The 15,792-nt window shown below is 35.7% G+C and overlaps 1 protein-coding gene and 1 pseudogene across 1 annotated transcript; both read left to right on the top strand.

Moving 5' to 3' along the window:
• Positions 1,520–3,166, top strand: LOC104738330 (annotated as a pseudogene).
• Positions 3,800–6,646, top strand: LOC104738331 (immune-associated nucleotide-binding protein 8-like). Its single transcript, XM_010458522.1, has 7 exons — positions 3,800–3,845; positions 4,154–4,243; positions 4,695–5,186; positions 5,268–5,539; positions 5,628–5,792; positions 5,888–6,028; positions 6,212–6,646. The coding sequence occupies exons 1-7, from the start codon at positions 3,800–3,802 to the stop codon at positions 6,500–6,502; spliced, it is 1,497 nt and encodes a 498-aa protein (XP_010456824.1). The 3' UTR covers positions 6,503–6,646.

The raw sequence follows: 15,792 nt of genomic DNA on the forward strand, positions 1-15,792 counted from the left end.
TTTTTAATTAATTAAAAAAATCAAACATTTTAATTTAAAATATATTTTAATTACTTTTATAGCAGATTTAATTATTATAACATTATTAGATCTAAAACATTTTCAAAATCCAAATTTATTCACCTATTAAAAAAAACTGATTACTATTCACATATTTAAATTTTCTAAAATAAAATTATCACAATAATCATTATAATAGTCAATTGACTTATTTAATACTATAGATATAATATTTCACGGGTGAAACAAATTCTTACAAAAAAAATTAAACAAAATAAAAAATTTTGTATAGATTGAAGAAAGAACGGATTATATATTTTGTGGATACATAATAGTCTGATCTAAACATAATCTCACAACAAAAATTTATCCCGCACATAGTGCGGGTTGTTACCTAGTAATGTTGTATAACCCTTCTTTGACGTTATTTTGATGAGATGGCTTTCTCAAGGCCATTCTCAACTTGTTTTAGTTCCTTACCACTTATAGAATTCCGAACTCAAATCAATTTCCTACAACGTTATTAAAAAATGTGTTACATTTAACATACACATACATATTGTGATCTCTTATTCCTTACGCTGTCTTCTACATATTTTTTGAAAAAAAAAAACAAATTGATCATAAATATAATAATCCTTACAACTTGGGCTGGGCATTCGGGTAATCCATTCAGGTTCGGGTATCACCCATTCGGGTTCGGATAAACAGATTTAGAAAAATAGAACTTATTGGGTATTTTTAAATATATGGGTTCAGTTCGGTTTGGGTACTATCGTGTTCGAGTCTCTTTGGGTTACAAATTTTAGAACCCGATTAGTACCCGAACTATCGGATACCCGAAAAACATAATTAAAATTAAATAAATTTAGTTAAATTTTGACTTATGTGACAAAATATTTTAGATATTTTGATATTTAGGTATAAAACTAAATGAAATATTCAAAATTATAATCATAATTTTGGGATAATTGCATTATATTAATGATAAATATTATAAATATGTTTATATGTTCGGGTTTAATGGGTACCGAGTATTATCCGACCCTAACCCAAACCCACGGGTATTAGAAAATAGAATCCAATAGAGTGTTTTTGCAAACCTGTACCCAACCCGAACCCGATTTTTCAGGTCGGGTTCCGGGTTGGGTATTCGGGTACGGTTCTTATGCCCAAGCCTACTTACAAGTGCTACATCATAACCAAAAGTGATTAGTCGTACAGTCGTATAATAATCCTCGGTGAATTGGTTTACTTTAACTTTAAAGTTAATATGGAGGAATATGGATGGTCCTCTTTGCATTCTCGTCTCTCGATACAATAAAACTCTCATTGGAACTAAAACACTATTAACAGCATTTGTTAGTAGGGACTGTTGACATTCCTTCCTTTTTAGTATTCTCTAGGCAATTTAAGTTTCTCTTTATTTTCATCCTTTATGTTTAAGGTTTAGATAAGTTCCTTGAGAAAAGAGAGTCTGAAGATCTCTTATTCTAAAATTTACTTGCCAATTTTTCAAATGGGTGGAGGATTGGTAGCAAATGAGATCGAAGCTGGTAAAGGTATGTCTTTTGTTTTTAGACTCTTCAAATATCTTTATTTAACTATTTCTTTGCATTTTTGAAAGAAAACACATAATTAATCTCCTACATGACTTCCATTGTTGTTTCTTATTGTGTTTGTTTGTCTCTACCGCTTGATTTCTTTTGTTAATTTCAATTCTTTCTGTAAAGATCACTATTAGAATGTGTTACTTTATTGGTTCTTTCTTTCTAAATTTTTCTCATTTCAAGAACCATCACATGTTTTTTTTTGTGTGTAACAGATTCGCTAGTAATGGAACAACATCCTGAAAGAACTCTAGTGCTGGTCGGTAAAACAGGGAATGGTAAAAGTGCAACGGGAAACAGCATCCTTGGAGAAACTAAGTTCCAGTCAAAAGCAAGAGGAACATTCATTACTAAAGAGTTCAAGATACAAAAAGCCTCACTACCGAGTGGTCTTGAAGTCAATGTCATTGATACACCTGGTATGTGTGTTTGCGCTATTCTGGTTATTCATACTAAATCCCCACACTTTCTTAGAACAATACTTTAAGATTAATGCTCCCTTGCAGGACTGTTTAGTGCTTCCTCGACTACAGAATTTACTAGCAAAGAAATAGTTAGATGCTTACTTCTAGCTAAAGAAGGAATTGATGCAGTGCTTCTTGTTTTCACTTTGAGGGCTCGGGTAACAGACGAGGAACAATCAACACTTCAAACATTAAAGATCCTTTTCGGTAGTCAAATCGTAGACCATATGATTGTTGTTTTCACCAATGGAGATGCACTTGATGAAGGAGAAACTCTGGATGATTACTTGGATTTTGTCCTGAGCTCCAAGTAGTTTTCTCATTACTTGCTTGACACTTACGTAAGAGTGGTTTTGATATTCCGGTAAAACTAATTAGGTGTTGTTTTAGGAAATTCTCAAGGAATGTGGTGACCGTAAGGTGTTGTTTGACAATAGGTGTGATATCCCTGAAAGAAAGAAAGACAAGCAAGTCCAAGATCTTCTCAAACTAGTCGAGCAGATCTCAAAGAGGAACAATGGCAAATCATACATGGCTGACTTATCACTTCAGCTAAGGGTTGAAAATTAAAGATTGACTCTTTTCTTTTATAAATATGTTTGACATTTTCTTATATGTATCTTGTCAAAATTTGATATCTTTTTGCATGAGAATGAGGCAACAATCCAGCAAAAGAAGAAGAAGATTGAAGCAATGAAGAAAGGTTTATTTTCTAAAGAAGAGACATCTCTATTGAAGGAGTTAGAGAACTCATATAAGAAACTGCTTAAGGAAACCGAAGAGAAGGTCATACACTTATCGGTTGTCGTCTCTCTTAGTTCCCCTAGTTGTGATGTTTAGATTAGATCTTTATATGTTGATGATGTTGTGTCTGGTCAGGTCTCTAATCAGTTAAAGGAATCTTTGAGGGAAGTGAAGGAGCAACTATCAAAGGCAGAATCCAGAAGAGAAGAAGCCGAGAAAAAGATGAACGAAAACCAGAAACTATCGGCTGATGAGATTAAGCAGTTGAGAGAAGATCTCAAGAATGCCAAGAAAGAGAGAGATAAATTACGTGCCAAAATTGATGAGAAAAACTGCACTATTCTTTGATTAGTATCAATCTTCCCATCCTCAATCTGATACTATTTTGTATAAGATGTGGCTTTTAAGTTTGAATTGCTTCAAGGATACTAAGAAGAGTGTTGAAGAAACATATGTATTTTTGTATGACACCAAACTAGGATATTAAATATCACAAGAAAAGAGCATTAAGAATGTTTATTGATGGGAAAGCCTTTATTACATATATGCACCAATCCTAAGTAACATTTTTTTCCTTCTAGTGACTTTTTTATATTTCTATCAATTGTTAGATCTTTCAAATTGTATTGTATGAAATTTTATGTATCGTATGATTCGTATATAATCCTTAGTTAGTGGAGAATTGGTTTAAAATTTCAAAGTTAAAAGCTTTTAATGGTTTATTGGAAATATAACGTCTCCCATATGACTTCTCGAGACCAAAAAATAAAAACACTCATCAGCAATTCGTTAGTAGAGGAGTAATAAGACTTTTGATATTCCTTTTTTTTTCTCTACATAAATATTTTTCTTTAAAGCCGAACTCAGGGTCTTGAGAAATAAGACTTTTGATATCCCTTTTTTTTCTTTGTTTCTATATAAAACCAAACCCATAAACCTATCTTCACTTTACTTATTCAGAAGAAACTATACAATTTTCAAATGGGTGGAGGACTAATAGCAGATGATTACTCAACTGATCCTGCAGGTATGTCTTTGTTTCTTTTAACTCTTTGAATCTATTTCTCTCACTCAGTCGTATGCAACAAGAAGAGAATATCAATGGGATCCATATTGCAATTAGTATTAGCCTAAGTCTCTATGCGTTTCCAACAAACCAGAGGATCCAGATATAGTTTGTTCCTTGCTTTTTTTTTTTTCTTCTTTTTCTCTTTTTTTTGAGAAGCATGCATGCATGTGTGTAAATCTATTCACATATCCTCAAAATGAGGAAAAAACTGTTTTCTATTCATATTTTTAAAAAAATTCTAGCTCTTTGTTTGATGATATGTATAGATCTGGATTTGACTGAATTGCTACTGGTCTCGGAGGATGGTTCTGTTTCGGAGGTTACTTGTGATTTAGGTTTACAGCAGAAACCTACAGGTAAGTTTCTGTATCTTTAAACTCTTTGAATCTATTTTTTTCTCTCATCTAAACATAATATGAATCTGTGTCTTGCAAGAGTAGTACTATAGTGGTTCCGTAAAAGAAATTGACTCTATGCATTTCTGAAAAGAAAAAAAAAAAAGAGTATTAGCTTATCATTTTGCTGCTCCCTTTTGCAGAACAGAGAAGTATGAAACGTACATATATCTACTTTAGATTTGATAGTTAAAGTTCATTGGCTTAATATACACAAGTACAACAAATTTTCTTAGTTTTGGAAAAAGTGAGCCAAAAAAAATAGACACGAATGCATAAAGATATAAATGTAATGTCTTTTGTAAACAAAACCTGTTTGAGTTAGTGATCCACCCTTCACAAAACAGTTTATCTTTGTGCAATATTTCCTAGTTAATTTTTTCTTGACATGAATATCTTTGGATTTTGACAGAGTTGCCAATGGATGAACCTGTTTTTGAGGTTGGCTTAACAGAGTTGCCAATGGTGACAGAATCTTTGGAAGAGGATGGATCGGTTTTGGAAGTTGGTTTGACAGAGCTGCCAAAGAACTCAGAATCTTTGCAAGAGGATGGACCGGTTTTGGAGCTTGGCTTGACAGAGTTACCAAAGGTCACAGAATCTTTGCCTGAGGATGGACAGGTTTTGGAGGTCGGTTTGACAGAGTTGCCAAAGGTCTCAGAGCCCTTGCCTGCGGATGGTTCTGTTTTGGAGGATACTTGTGAGTTACGTTTTGAGCAGAAACCTGCAAGAACCCTACTTTTGGTCAGACGTTCTGGTAACGGGAAAAGTGCCACAGGGAATAGCATTCTCGGAAGTCGAGCCTTCGAGTCAAAAGGCCGTGCATCAGGGGTAACTACAGCCTGCGAGCTGCAGAGTTCGACGCTACCCAATGGCCAGATCGTCAATGTTATTGACACTCCAAGTAATGTGTGCGAGTTTGAAAACTACCTAGCCAATTAGTCTTCTACGATATTAAGTATTAACAATCTTAAACCTGTTGCAGGTCTCTTTAGTCTATCTCCATCAACCGAATTTACATGCAGAGAGATTTTGAGGTGCTTCTCTCTTTCCAACGAAGGGATTGATGCAGTGCTTCTTGTATTTTCCTTGAGGAACCGACTCACAGAAGAGGAGAAATCTGCGCTTTTCGCATTGAAGATCCTTTTTGGAAGCAATATTGTTAACTACATGATCGTTGTTTTTACAAATGAAGATTCCCTTGAGGATGATGGTGACACATTTGATGATTATTTGAAAGACTGTCCTGATTTAAAGGTTTGTGTATCTTTCACTTTAGATCTCGAAACTTCAGGCAGATTCACTTTATCTTGTGTTTCTTATTGAGTTGTCTTGTATGTTGTAGGAAATTATTGAGGCCTGCAATGACCGCAAGGTGTTGTTTAGGAACAGGTCTAATGCCCCTGAGAGTCAGAAAGCTAAGCAAGTTGAGGAGCTTCTCAACTATGTTGAAGAAATTGCAAGGTTGAATGGTGAACCATTTATGTCTGATTTATCCCATCAGTTGAGGGTGAGGAATAAAAAAAAGTGAATGTTTTTTTAAGTACACATCCCTAGTTGATGTCTTTTGATTTTTGCTTATTTATCATTACATCTGCTTCTCAGGAAAATGAAACTGCCTTCAAGATAAAGCAGAGGAAGATTTCAGAAATGAAGGGCTGGTACACAAAACAAGAGATGTTTCTAAAGATGAAAGACATGGAGAGGTCTTTTAAAAATGAGCAGCTCAGGCAAATGATGGAGAGGGTACTGTGTTATGTAGTTTTAATATTCTTCATTGATATTTTGATTGAGTCATGAATGTCACAAACATTAGATTTAATTAGTGTCCCTCTTCACAGCACATATGTGAAGAAATTAATATTTTTGTTAAATGTATTCCAAACTTGATAATTTCCTATGAAACATTCCTCTGATTTACTTTCTTAGGTGGAGTCACAGCTGAGAGAGACAACAGAGAGGCTAGAGCAGCAGCTGAACCAAGAGCAAGCTGCAAGACTTGAATTGGAGAAAAGGGCGATGGAAGCAGAGAAAATGTCAAGTGATGTGGTAAAGAAGCTGGACGAAGAGAAAGCTGCGAGACTTGACATGGAGAAACGAGCAAATGAAGTAGAGAAAAATTCAACTGGTGTGATTGAGAAGCTGAGGGAAGATCTAAGGAGAGCTGAAGAAATGGCCAAGGAGCTCAATGAAAAGGCTAAACAGTGCATCATTCTTTGATTGATACTGTGATCAAAAAGACTAAATTTGATGCTTGATGAATGGAGTGATGGGTTTCTTGTTATCTTATCATTGACGGATATATACTTTCCCTAAGTTGGGTTGGTTTTTTCTGCTTTCTCACTTATTGTAAACCTTTTATAATCCTTTCTTTTTGTACCCTTGAAGAATTATGCTAAGAACATTTACAGGGCCAACCCTTCTGACTTCTGCATACAGAAAACACACATTGGGAATAAACACCAATATCAATAATTCCTCAACTGAGAGTAAGTAACCTTTTGATATCTTTTTTCTTCTTTTTAGTCTATCTTAAGACAAAACTGAAGGTTCAGATGAGAGTTCTTTAGAAACCAGAGTCTTAAAAAGTTTTGTTTTCTTTTCGTTCTATATATATGTATATAACAATAATTATATATACAAATATACAACCCATTAACATACATATCTGTTAGAATTACTTTTTTTTGGGTAAAATGTTAGAATTACTTGTTTAACAGAAAGAAACAATTTTGGTAACATTGTGTTTGTTTTTTTTGGTAACATTGTGTTTGTTTTTTGTCCTTTTTGCAGTAACATTAGGAATTTATTTCTTTTTCCTTTTTACAATAGGGTTATGATGTCAATTAAAAAGATATCATCTTATAACGAAATGTTGAACATATTTGGTTATAAAAAACACATAATATTTTATAATATGTATTAATAATAAATATCTGTTATAAAAATAGATAAAATCATAATTCTTAAGTACTAGATAAGCAAAAGTATAGATATGTATAAGCAAAATATAAGAATTCTACCAAAAAAAAAAGAGAGCAAAACATAAGAAAAAGAAAAACATTTTGTTATTTCATATTTTTGTTTGAAGATGCTTTATGCCCACCGAAATCTTCCCCTAAAATAAAAGTCATGCATGGAATATTAGAATGAGCTGTGATGATTTTGACCACAAAAAAAAAAAGGAATGAGCTATTTGTTTAGAGTTATTCAACATTAGGAATTTAGAGTTATTTGTGTTTCCTTTTTACATTAAGGTCATGATGATGTATCATGGCCTAAAGGGCCTTTGATTCTATAAGAAAAATCATATTCAGGTGGAACTGAAAGCCGTGTCAATGGACGTTGTCAGCCTATCCTTATAATGGGATCTTCAAATCACATCCCATATGTTTAGCTGATAGATTATCCACTTTCCATAAACTTTACTGTATATTCTTAGCAATCTTTAGCATTTATGTTTGGGATACGCTCTAGTGTATATATGTTTGTGTAATCCTCTATCAATTATACAGAAATCAATTCCATACTCTGTTCTTTTCATGGTATAAGAGCTAGACACACACATTTTTTCTTTTTATTGATTAATCATGGGTGGTACGAATCCCCCAAACCCGATGAACACAAACTCGACGACCCCGAACCCGACGAATACGAACTCGACGACCCCGAATCACGCTACTGTGGAGGTAAGACGTACAATATCTCCATATGACAAGACTGCTGCCGACAACCCGGGAGTTGTGATATCTCATCCACTGTTGAAAGGGATGAACTACGAAGAATGGGCGTGTGGTATGAAGACGGCGCCATGTTCTCTCAAAAAATTTGGATTTCTCAATGGATCTATTGCTCGACCAAAAGAAGGATCGTCCGATCTTGAAGACTGGTGGACTATTCAGGCGTTGCTGATCTCCTGGATCCGGATGACCATTGATCCGGTGTTGTGTTCCAATATTTCTCACCGGGACGTTGCTAAGGATCTCTAGGATCACTTGAAGAAACTGGTCTCGGTTACAAATGGTCCACTCATTCAGCAACTCAAAGCGGAACTGGCTTCCTGCAAGCAACGAGGGCTTACCATAGAGAGCTACTATGGCAAGTTGAACCGCATTTGGGATAGCATGGCTAACCATAGGCCATTGCGTGTGTGCAAATGTGGGAAGTGTGAGTGCAATCTTAACACATTGTAGGAGCAAGATCAAGAGGAAGACAAGGTCCATGATTTTCTTTCTGGTCTTGATGAACCTTTTAACACGGTGAGGTTGAGTCTCGTTTCTCGTATGCCGATCCAACCTTTGGAGGAAGTGTAGTTCGTAAAGAGGAAGACTTGAGGAACAATGTTAAAACAAAGGATAATGTAGCAGAAATCACTGCATATGCAGTTCATCAACGTGGTCTTGTATCTTCCTCTGTCCGTGTTGACGATGCGGTGGCCGTATGTAAAAATTGTCATCGTAGTGGTCATTCCGCTAATCGATGCTTTGTTGTTGTGGGCTATCCGGAGTGGTGGGGTGATTGCCCATGAAGTCGAACGGTACAAGGCAGGGGTCGTGGTGGTTCTGTTGGTGGTACATCGGGTGGTCGTGGTCGTAACGTGACATATGAAAATGTAGTTCACGTGCCTCCCATGCAACCTCAGGAACGTGCTAATTATGTAATCACCGACAAAGACCGTGATGGGGTCAGTGGTCTTGACGACAAGCAGTGGGAACGTCTTATGAAGCTTCCCTTCCAAAAGTCGTTGGTTCCCTTCCAAATGTTTCTGTTTCCATTGTTTCTGAATTTACCAATAAGGTGTGTGATGTATATGCTTGCATGCCAAGCAAACCCGATCTTCTTTTCCAGTTAGTGAGAATAAAACTTCATTTGTTTTTGAGCTTCTTCATTGTGACCTTTGGGAGCCTTATCGAACTCCTTCTTCTTCTGGTGCTCGATATTTCCTTACTGTTGTCGATGATTTTTCCAGAAGTGTGTGGATTTATCTCCAACTCGACAAAACCGAAACATCATTTAATCTGAAAAGTTTGATTTCCTTGCTGAACGACAATTTCAAAAACAAGTTAAGCGTATTTGAAGCGATAACGACACAGAGTTTACAAGTATGAGTGGCTATTTTGAACTTAAGGGATTATCCATGAAACTTCTTGTGTGGGTACACCACAACAAAATGGCAGAGTAGAACGGAAACATCGTCATATTTTACATGTGGCTTGTGCTTTGCGATTTCAGTCTAGCTTGCCAATCACCTTTTGGGGAGAGTGTATTTTGACTGCTGGTTATTTAATAAATCGCACTACTAGTTCGGTGCTTGATGGAATTACACCATATGAGAAGCTCCATGGTACACCTCCAACTTACGATCATGTGAAGGTGTTTGGCACTCTTTGTTATGCGCAAAATCAGACACACAAAGGGGATAAATTTGCTCCAAGAAGTCACAAATGTGTATTTGTTTGCTATCCTTATGGCATAAAGGCATGAAGACTATATGTGATATGCTCAAATTTAACCCTGAGCTATTCTCTCAAATTAAGAGATCAATTGTAATACTTATGGATCGAATCCACACAGACTCTAGATTCACACAATAGATTTAATAATCTTTTGATTATACTAAACAGAAATATTGTAATTAAATTGTAAAATAAAACCGAAAACAAAAGAGTTGTAAAATTCAGAATGATGAAACGTTAGGCCTAGGGAAATTCTCAGGAAATCATGGAAAATCAGATCAATTAATTAAGCAAGCAGAATTCAATAATTAAGCACCGCTCTTGAACTCTAAATACAATTGTAAAATAAATCAGTTTTCACTGCAAATATTATCTAAGTTTTAAAACCCGAAAATCGAAATCTCTTTGCAAAATCCAAGTTAAAAACCAGCAATAAAATCAAGTTTGGATAAGTTCACAAAATCACTAATTCAAATCTCTTTGCAAAAAGTAATTTTGCTCACCAAAGGTTTTTGTCATTAAAATCAATTATATTCTCATATCAATCCATAATCTTAAGATCTAAATCCAGATGACTAATCAAAGATCTAGCATTAAAAACAACCTATGGTGAAGAACAAGAAAGATAAAAAATCCAAACAATTAATCCATCTAACAATCCATGAAATCCCTAATGAGAAACCCTAAACCTGACAAGCAGATCTACTCAGACATAATTGTAAAAAACACAAATCATGAATAAAACATATATCATTAAGAGATTAAAGGAAGAAGAAAATGAGTTATGAATCTTCTCCGAATGAGTCTTGATTCTTCTCTCCAAAAACTCTCTAAAAATCTCTCAGGGTTCTCTCTCAAAATTTGCAGGGAAAAATAAAGCTTAGGTCTAAACAATGATCTAAAAAACCTATTTATATTCCTAAAACACGTTCATGGACTAATGATGCAAATATGGAAAACTTTGGAGCAGCTTTGTAAATCTTCAAAACTTATGGGAAAACTTCCGATTTCTTCTTTGGCTATGCATCGATCGACACTAACAATTGCATTGGTCGATGCCTTCTCTGAATTCGTCTCCCAACTTTGCAGCTTCAGCCTCAATGCTTAAATGTATTTCAAATCCTCCTATTTAGCTCAATTATGCTCCCATCAATGCTAAATTCTATAAAGACTCAAAAGACTCTAAAAATACCAAAAAAACTCTATAAATAAGACTTATATCATGACTAAAAACACTTAAAACCATGATATATCAATATGATCTTGTTTGATTTTTCAGCTCAAGGACGTGGTTTTTAGCGAAACAGAGTTTCCGTTTGCAACTAATGTCCGCATGACGAATTCACACGAGGAAGACGTTGAGATATGGGCCACAAGCTTACTGGGCCCAATAGAAGAAGAACCAACCAGGCCAGTCGGTCCATTAAACTCTTCAAGCTCAGTTGATCTTGTTTCTTCTCCTGCCACGATACCCGATTCATCTTTATCGTCGCCAACTCCGGTGTCGTCATCCTCTGCTCCGATCACCTCCTCGCCATCTTCTGCCACAGTCGCTCCGTCTGAACCGTCCACATCATCTCCAGTCGTTAATCCTTCACCATCAACGTCTAACTCTACCGATGACGAAGAGGTTCTTCAGCCTGTCGCGGTTGAATTACGGCGAGGCTTGCGACCGCGAAATCCACCGCTGAAATTGCAGCATTATAAAACGTACACCGCGCAGACACGGCTTCTGGGTAATTCTTCTTCCCATTATCCAATTTCGAATTATGTGGGATCTACTCGTTTCTCTACGACGCATCGTGCATATTTGGTTGCGATCAGTGATGCGGTAGAACCCAAGACATATCAACAAGCAACACAAAGCAAGGTGTGGAACAATGCTATGGGGTCTGAAATTGAAGCTCTAGAAGAAAACAAAACTTGGACGATTGAAGATTTGCCCCTGGTAAGAAAGCGATTAGATCGAAATGGGTGTACAAAATTAAACACAATTCTGATGGTTCAATTAAGCGATACAAGGCACGCTTGGTAGCTCTTGGCAATAAACATGTTGAGGGTGTTGATTACCGCGAAACGTTTGCACCGGTGGCACGTATGCAAACCGTACGAATGTTTTTACAAGTTGCTGTTGGAAACAATTGGCCTGTGCATCAGATGGACGTGCACAATGCCTTTCTCTGTGGTGATCTTGTTGAAGAAGTCTACATGAAGCCTCCGCCAGGTTATTTTACGAACAATGAGAACAAAGTCTGTAGATTGCGCAAGTCATTGTACGGTTTAAAGCAAGCTCCTCGGTGTTGGTTTCAGAAGTTAACAACCGCTTTGCGTGAGTATGGTTTTGTTCAATCTCTCTCTGATTATTCATTAGTTACGTTTGCCAAAGGTGGTATACGGATCAATATTCTTATTTACGTTGACGACATGATTGTCTCAGACGAAGCCTTACATCTTTTTAAAGGCTACTTGGCTTCTTGTTTCAAGATGAAAGACCTTGGTCCTTTGAAGTATTTTTTGGGCATTGAGGTCTCTTGTAGCAACAAGGGTTTTTATTTGAATCAAAGAAAATACACTTTGGAGCTTCTAGCCGAGGCAAGCTTATTGGGTTGTAAACCGGTGGAATTTCCTCTGGACCAGAATCATAAGCTGGGTCTTTCCACCTCGCCATTGCTTCAACATCCAGATCAGTATCACCGGCTAGTTGGGAAATTGATATATTTGGCAGCTACGAGGCCTGATTTGGCATTTTGTGTTCATGTTTTAGCACGTTTTATGAAAGCTCCAAGGAAGGATCATTGGCACGCGGCTTTACGAGTTCTTCACTATTTGAAAGGTAACCCATGTCAAGGCATCCTTTTACGCGCTCAGAAAAAATTTCAAATCACAGGTTGGTGTGACTCTGATTGGTCTGGGTGTCCTCTTTCTCGTCGATCTGTTAGTGGCTATTTGGTTTAAGTCGACGATTCTCCAATCTCTTGGAAGACGAAGAAGCAAGATACCGTGAGTATGTCATCCACAGAAGCAGAATATCGGGCTATGACATACATCACTAAGGAAATCCTTTGGCTGAAACGAGTTCTTCGTGATCTTGGGGTTTCTCATGATCAGCCGATGCACCTCTGCTGTGATAGTAAATCAGCAATCTACATTGCTACCAATTCTGTATTTCATGAACGGACAAAACACATTGAAAATGACTGTCATTTCATCAGGGACGAAATTCAACGGGGTGTTCTTCTAATGGGATCTTCAAATCACATCCCATATGTTTAGCTGAGAGATGATTCACTTTCCATAAACCTTACTGTATATTCTTAGCAATCTGTAGCATTTATGTTTGGGATACGCTCTAGTGTATATATGTTTGTGTAATCCTCTATCAATTATACGGAAATCAATTCCATACTCTTTTCACCTTATACGCACAAGTTTGATCACGGTTTGTTCCTGGAGAGTACAAAGCGTCAATATTTTTTTACAGCCCACTCTAGCTTATTCACGATGTTGAAAGGCCAAATGTAGTCGATGACACCGCAAAGCAACGCCCGTTTGTCACGGTCTATTCCAATTAACATGGAATAGTCCATGACATTGAGATCCTTCAATCAATTCGTTCAAGTAATTTTTGACCAAAAAAATCAAAACCAACTAGTATATACCTAAATAATATAACTTTAAAATTTAAATTAAATCAAAGAAAACGGAAAATGTGATATTTTTTAACGAGTTTTCAAATTAAAAAAATTAGAAATTGTGTTTTCGTGACATTTTCCATGTTTGCAAAAGTTTTCGTTTTCTGATGTTAAAAAAAAACTAATATTGTTTTCTGATGTTAAAAGATACGGTTCATGTAGTTAGTAAATATTTTAAAAATAATTTGTGTAAAGTTAATAAAAATTGCATGAATTTTATAATAAAAAAGGACTTCCATTGATTTTTATAATTATATATACATATACTAGTTACATATATCACAAAAAGTATATGTATATTGTAAATTATTACATAACTTTGACCAAAAATATGTTACCTAAAAAATGATTTTAATTAAATTTGCTCAAAATTGAAAGAAACTTACATGTAAACATTAGAAAACAAATTATATAATAGAGATAGAGCAAATCAAAATAAAATTAATAATGTGAAGAGATGTCAACCAAACAAAAATGGGAGAAGGGAGACTCCAACTCATCATTGTATATCTATGTACTGCACAAATAACCAGTTGATCTAACAAATAAGTATACAGTACACTATTGTTTTTTTTTTTTGCAAATCAGCATGGGGCACGTGCCCCACCTTCTTCCTATGTGCATCCGCCCCTAGTATCAGATGATGTTGCTTCAGGTTTGTTTCTTCAATCTCATTGTAAGCGCAAGTAGAAGAGAATATGAGTATACTCTAAATATATACTCTTAGCTCTTTTTTTATTGAGAAATTCCTTTAAATAACACTAAAAAGGTTTTTTTGTCCAAAAATACCACATTTTAGTTTTTTCCAAAAATAGCACAAAAGTTTTTTTTTTCCAAAATTACCACAAACACAAAAATTAATTTTTAAAGATGTAATTTTTTTTTTTTAAGGTTTGGGTTGGCACATTTAGTTTTAGGGTATAGTTTTTAGGGGTAAGGTTTAGTATTTAGAATTTAGAGATTAGTTTTTAGTATTAGAACTTTAATTCAATTATGTGGTATTTTTGGAAAAAAATTACATATTAATGGTATTTTTGGAGAAAAAACTAAATTGTGGTATTTTTGGATTAAAAACCAATTTTAGTGGTATTTAGGATATGGAGATGGAGTTGCTAGTGATTTATATTTATCTTTTTTTATATATATATTTTTATCTATAGTGGCGACGGAATCTTCTTTAGAGTATTGTTCTGTTTCGGAGGTTACTTGTGATTCACGTTTAGAACAGAGACCTACAAGAACCGTGCTTTTGGTAGGGCGTTCAGGTAATGGGAAAAGCGCTACAGGGAAGAGCATTCTTGGAAGACAAGCCTTCGAGTCGAAAGGTTGTGCATCAGGGGTGACTACAGTCTGTGAGCTACAGAGTTCGACGCTACCTAATGGCCAGATCCTGAATGTTATTGATACTCCTGGTAATGTGATTATGTACATGTGTGTTTGAATCTGAAAACCATCAAGCCTTGTGATATATATCTATATATATATATATACCTGTGCATCTTGTTTGTTTTTGCAGGTCTGTTTAGCCTCTCTCCATCAACCGAGTTTACGTGCAGAGAGATTTTAAGGTGCTTATCTCTGACCAAAGAAGGGATTGATGCAGTACTTTTGGTGTTTTCCTTGAGGAACAGGCTAACAGAAGAGGAGAAATCTGTGCTGTTAGCATTAAAGATCCTATTCGGATGCAAAGTTTTTGACTACATGATCGTTGTTTTCACAAATGAAGATGCCCTTCAAGATAACGGTGATACGTTTGAGGAATATGTGAATGACTGTCCTGATATCAAGGTTAGTGTGGTCTTGCTATTGGTACTGAAACCTCTTTCAGTAGATTTTCACGTTCTTACGCGTTGAGGGTTGAATTGTTTATGGTTATAGGAAATTCTCGGGGCCTGTAATGACCGCAAGGTGTTGTTTGAAAACACGGTGAAAGCCTCTGACATTCAGAGAGCTAAGCAAGTTCAAGAGCTCCTAAACTACGTTGAAGAAATCGCAAGGACGAATGAGAAACCGTATATGGACGATTTATCTCACGAGATAAGAGTGAGTGAAACAATGGACTTTAGTTTATTACACATCCCCTCTTTTGATGTCTTATATGATTGCTTATCTTGGTTATTACATCTTCATCTTAGGAAAATGAAACTGCTTTTCAAGAAAGGCAGAGGCAGATCTTGGAAATGAAGTTGAACCAACAAGACATGTCTCGGATGTTAAAAGATACGGTGAAATCTTATGAAAATCAGCAGATCAGTCACATGATGGAGAGGGTAATTAATGTGTTTTGGAGTTTTCTATATATTGTTTTGTTACTTATCAGAATGAGTCATGAATCTCACAAAAACATGAACTAATTATATAG

This window comes from Camelina sativa, chromosome 13, assembly GCF_000633955.1.
Source record: "Camelina sativa cultivar DH55 chromosome 13, Cs, whole genome shotgun sequence".
NCBI lineage: Eukaryota > Viridiplantae > Streptophyta > Magnoliopsida > Brassicales > Brassicaceae > Camelina > Camelina sativa.

What these genes read in the sequence shown, in the direction of transcription:
- LOC104738331 (XM_010458522.1), top strand. Translation starts at nt 3,800, where the DNA reads ATGGGTGGAGGACTAATAGCAGATGATTACTCAACTGATCCTGCAG. An exon ending in CAATGTTATTGACACTCCAA is followed by an intron (nt 5,187 to 5,267) that starts GTAATGTGTGCG and finishes AACCTGTTGCAG; the next exon opens with GTCTCTTTAGTCTATCTCCA. An exon ending in TCAGGCAAATGATGGAGAGG is followed by an intron (nt 6,029 to 6,211) that starts GTACTGTGTTAT and finishes TTACTTTCTTAG; the next exon opens with GTGGAGTCACAGCTGAGAGA.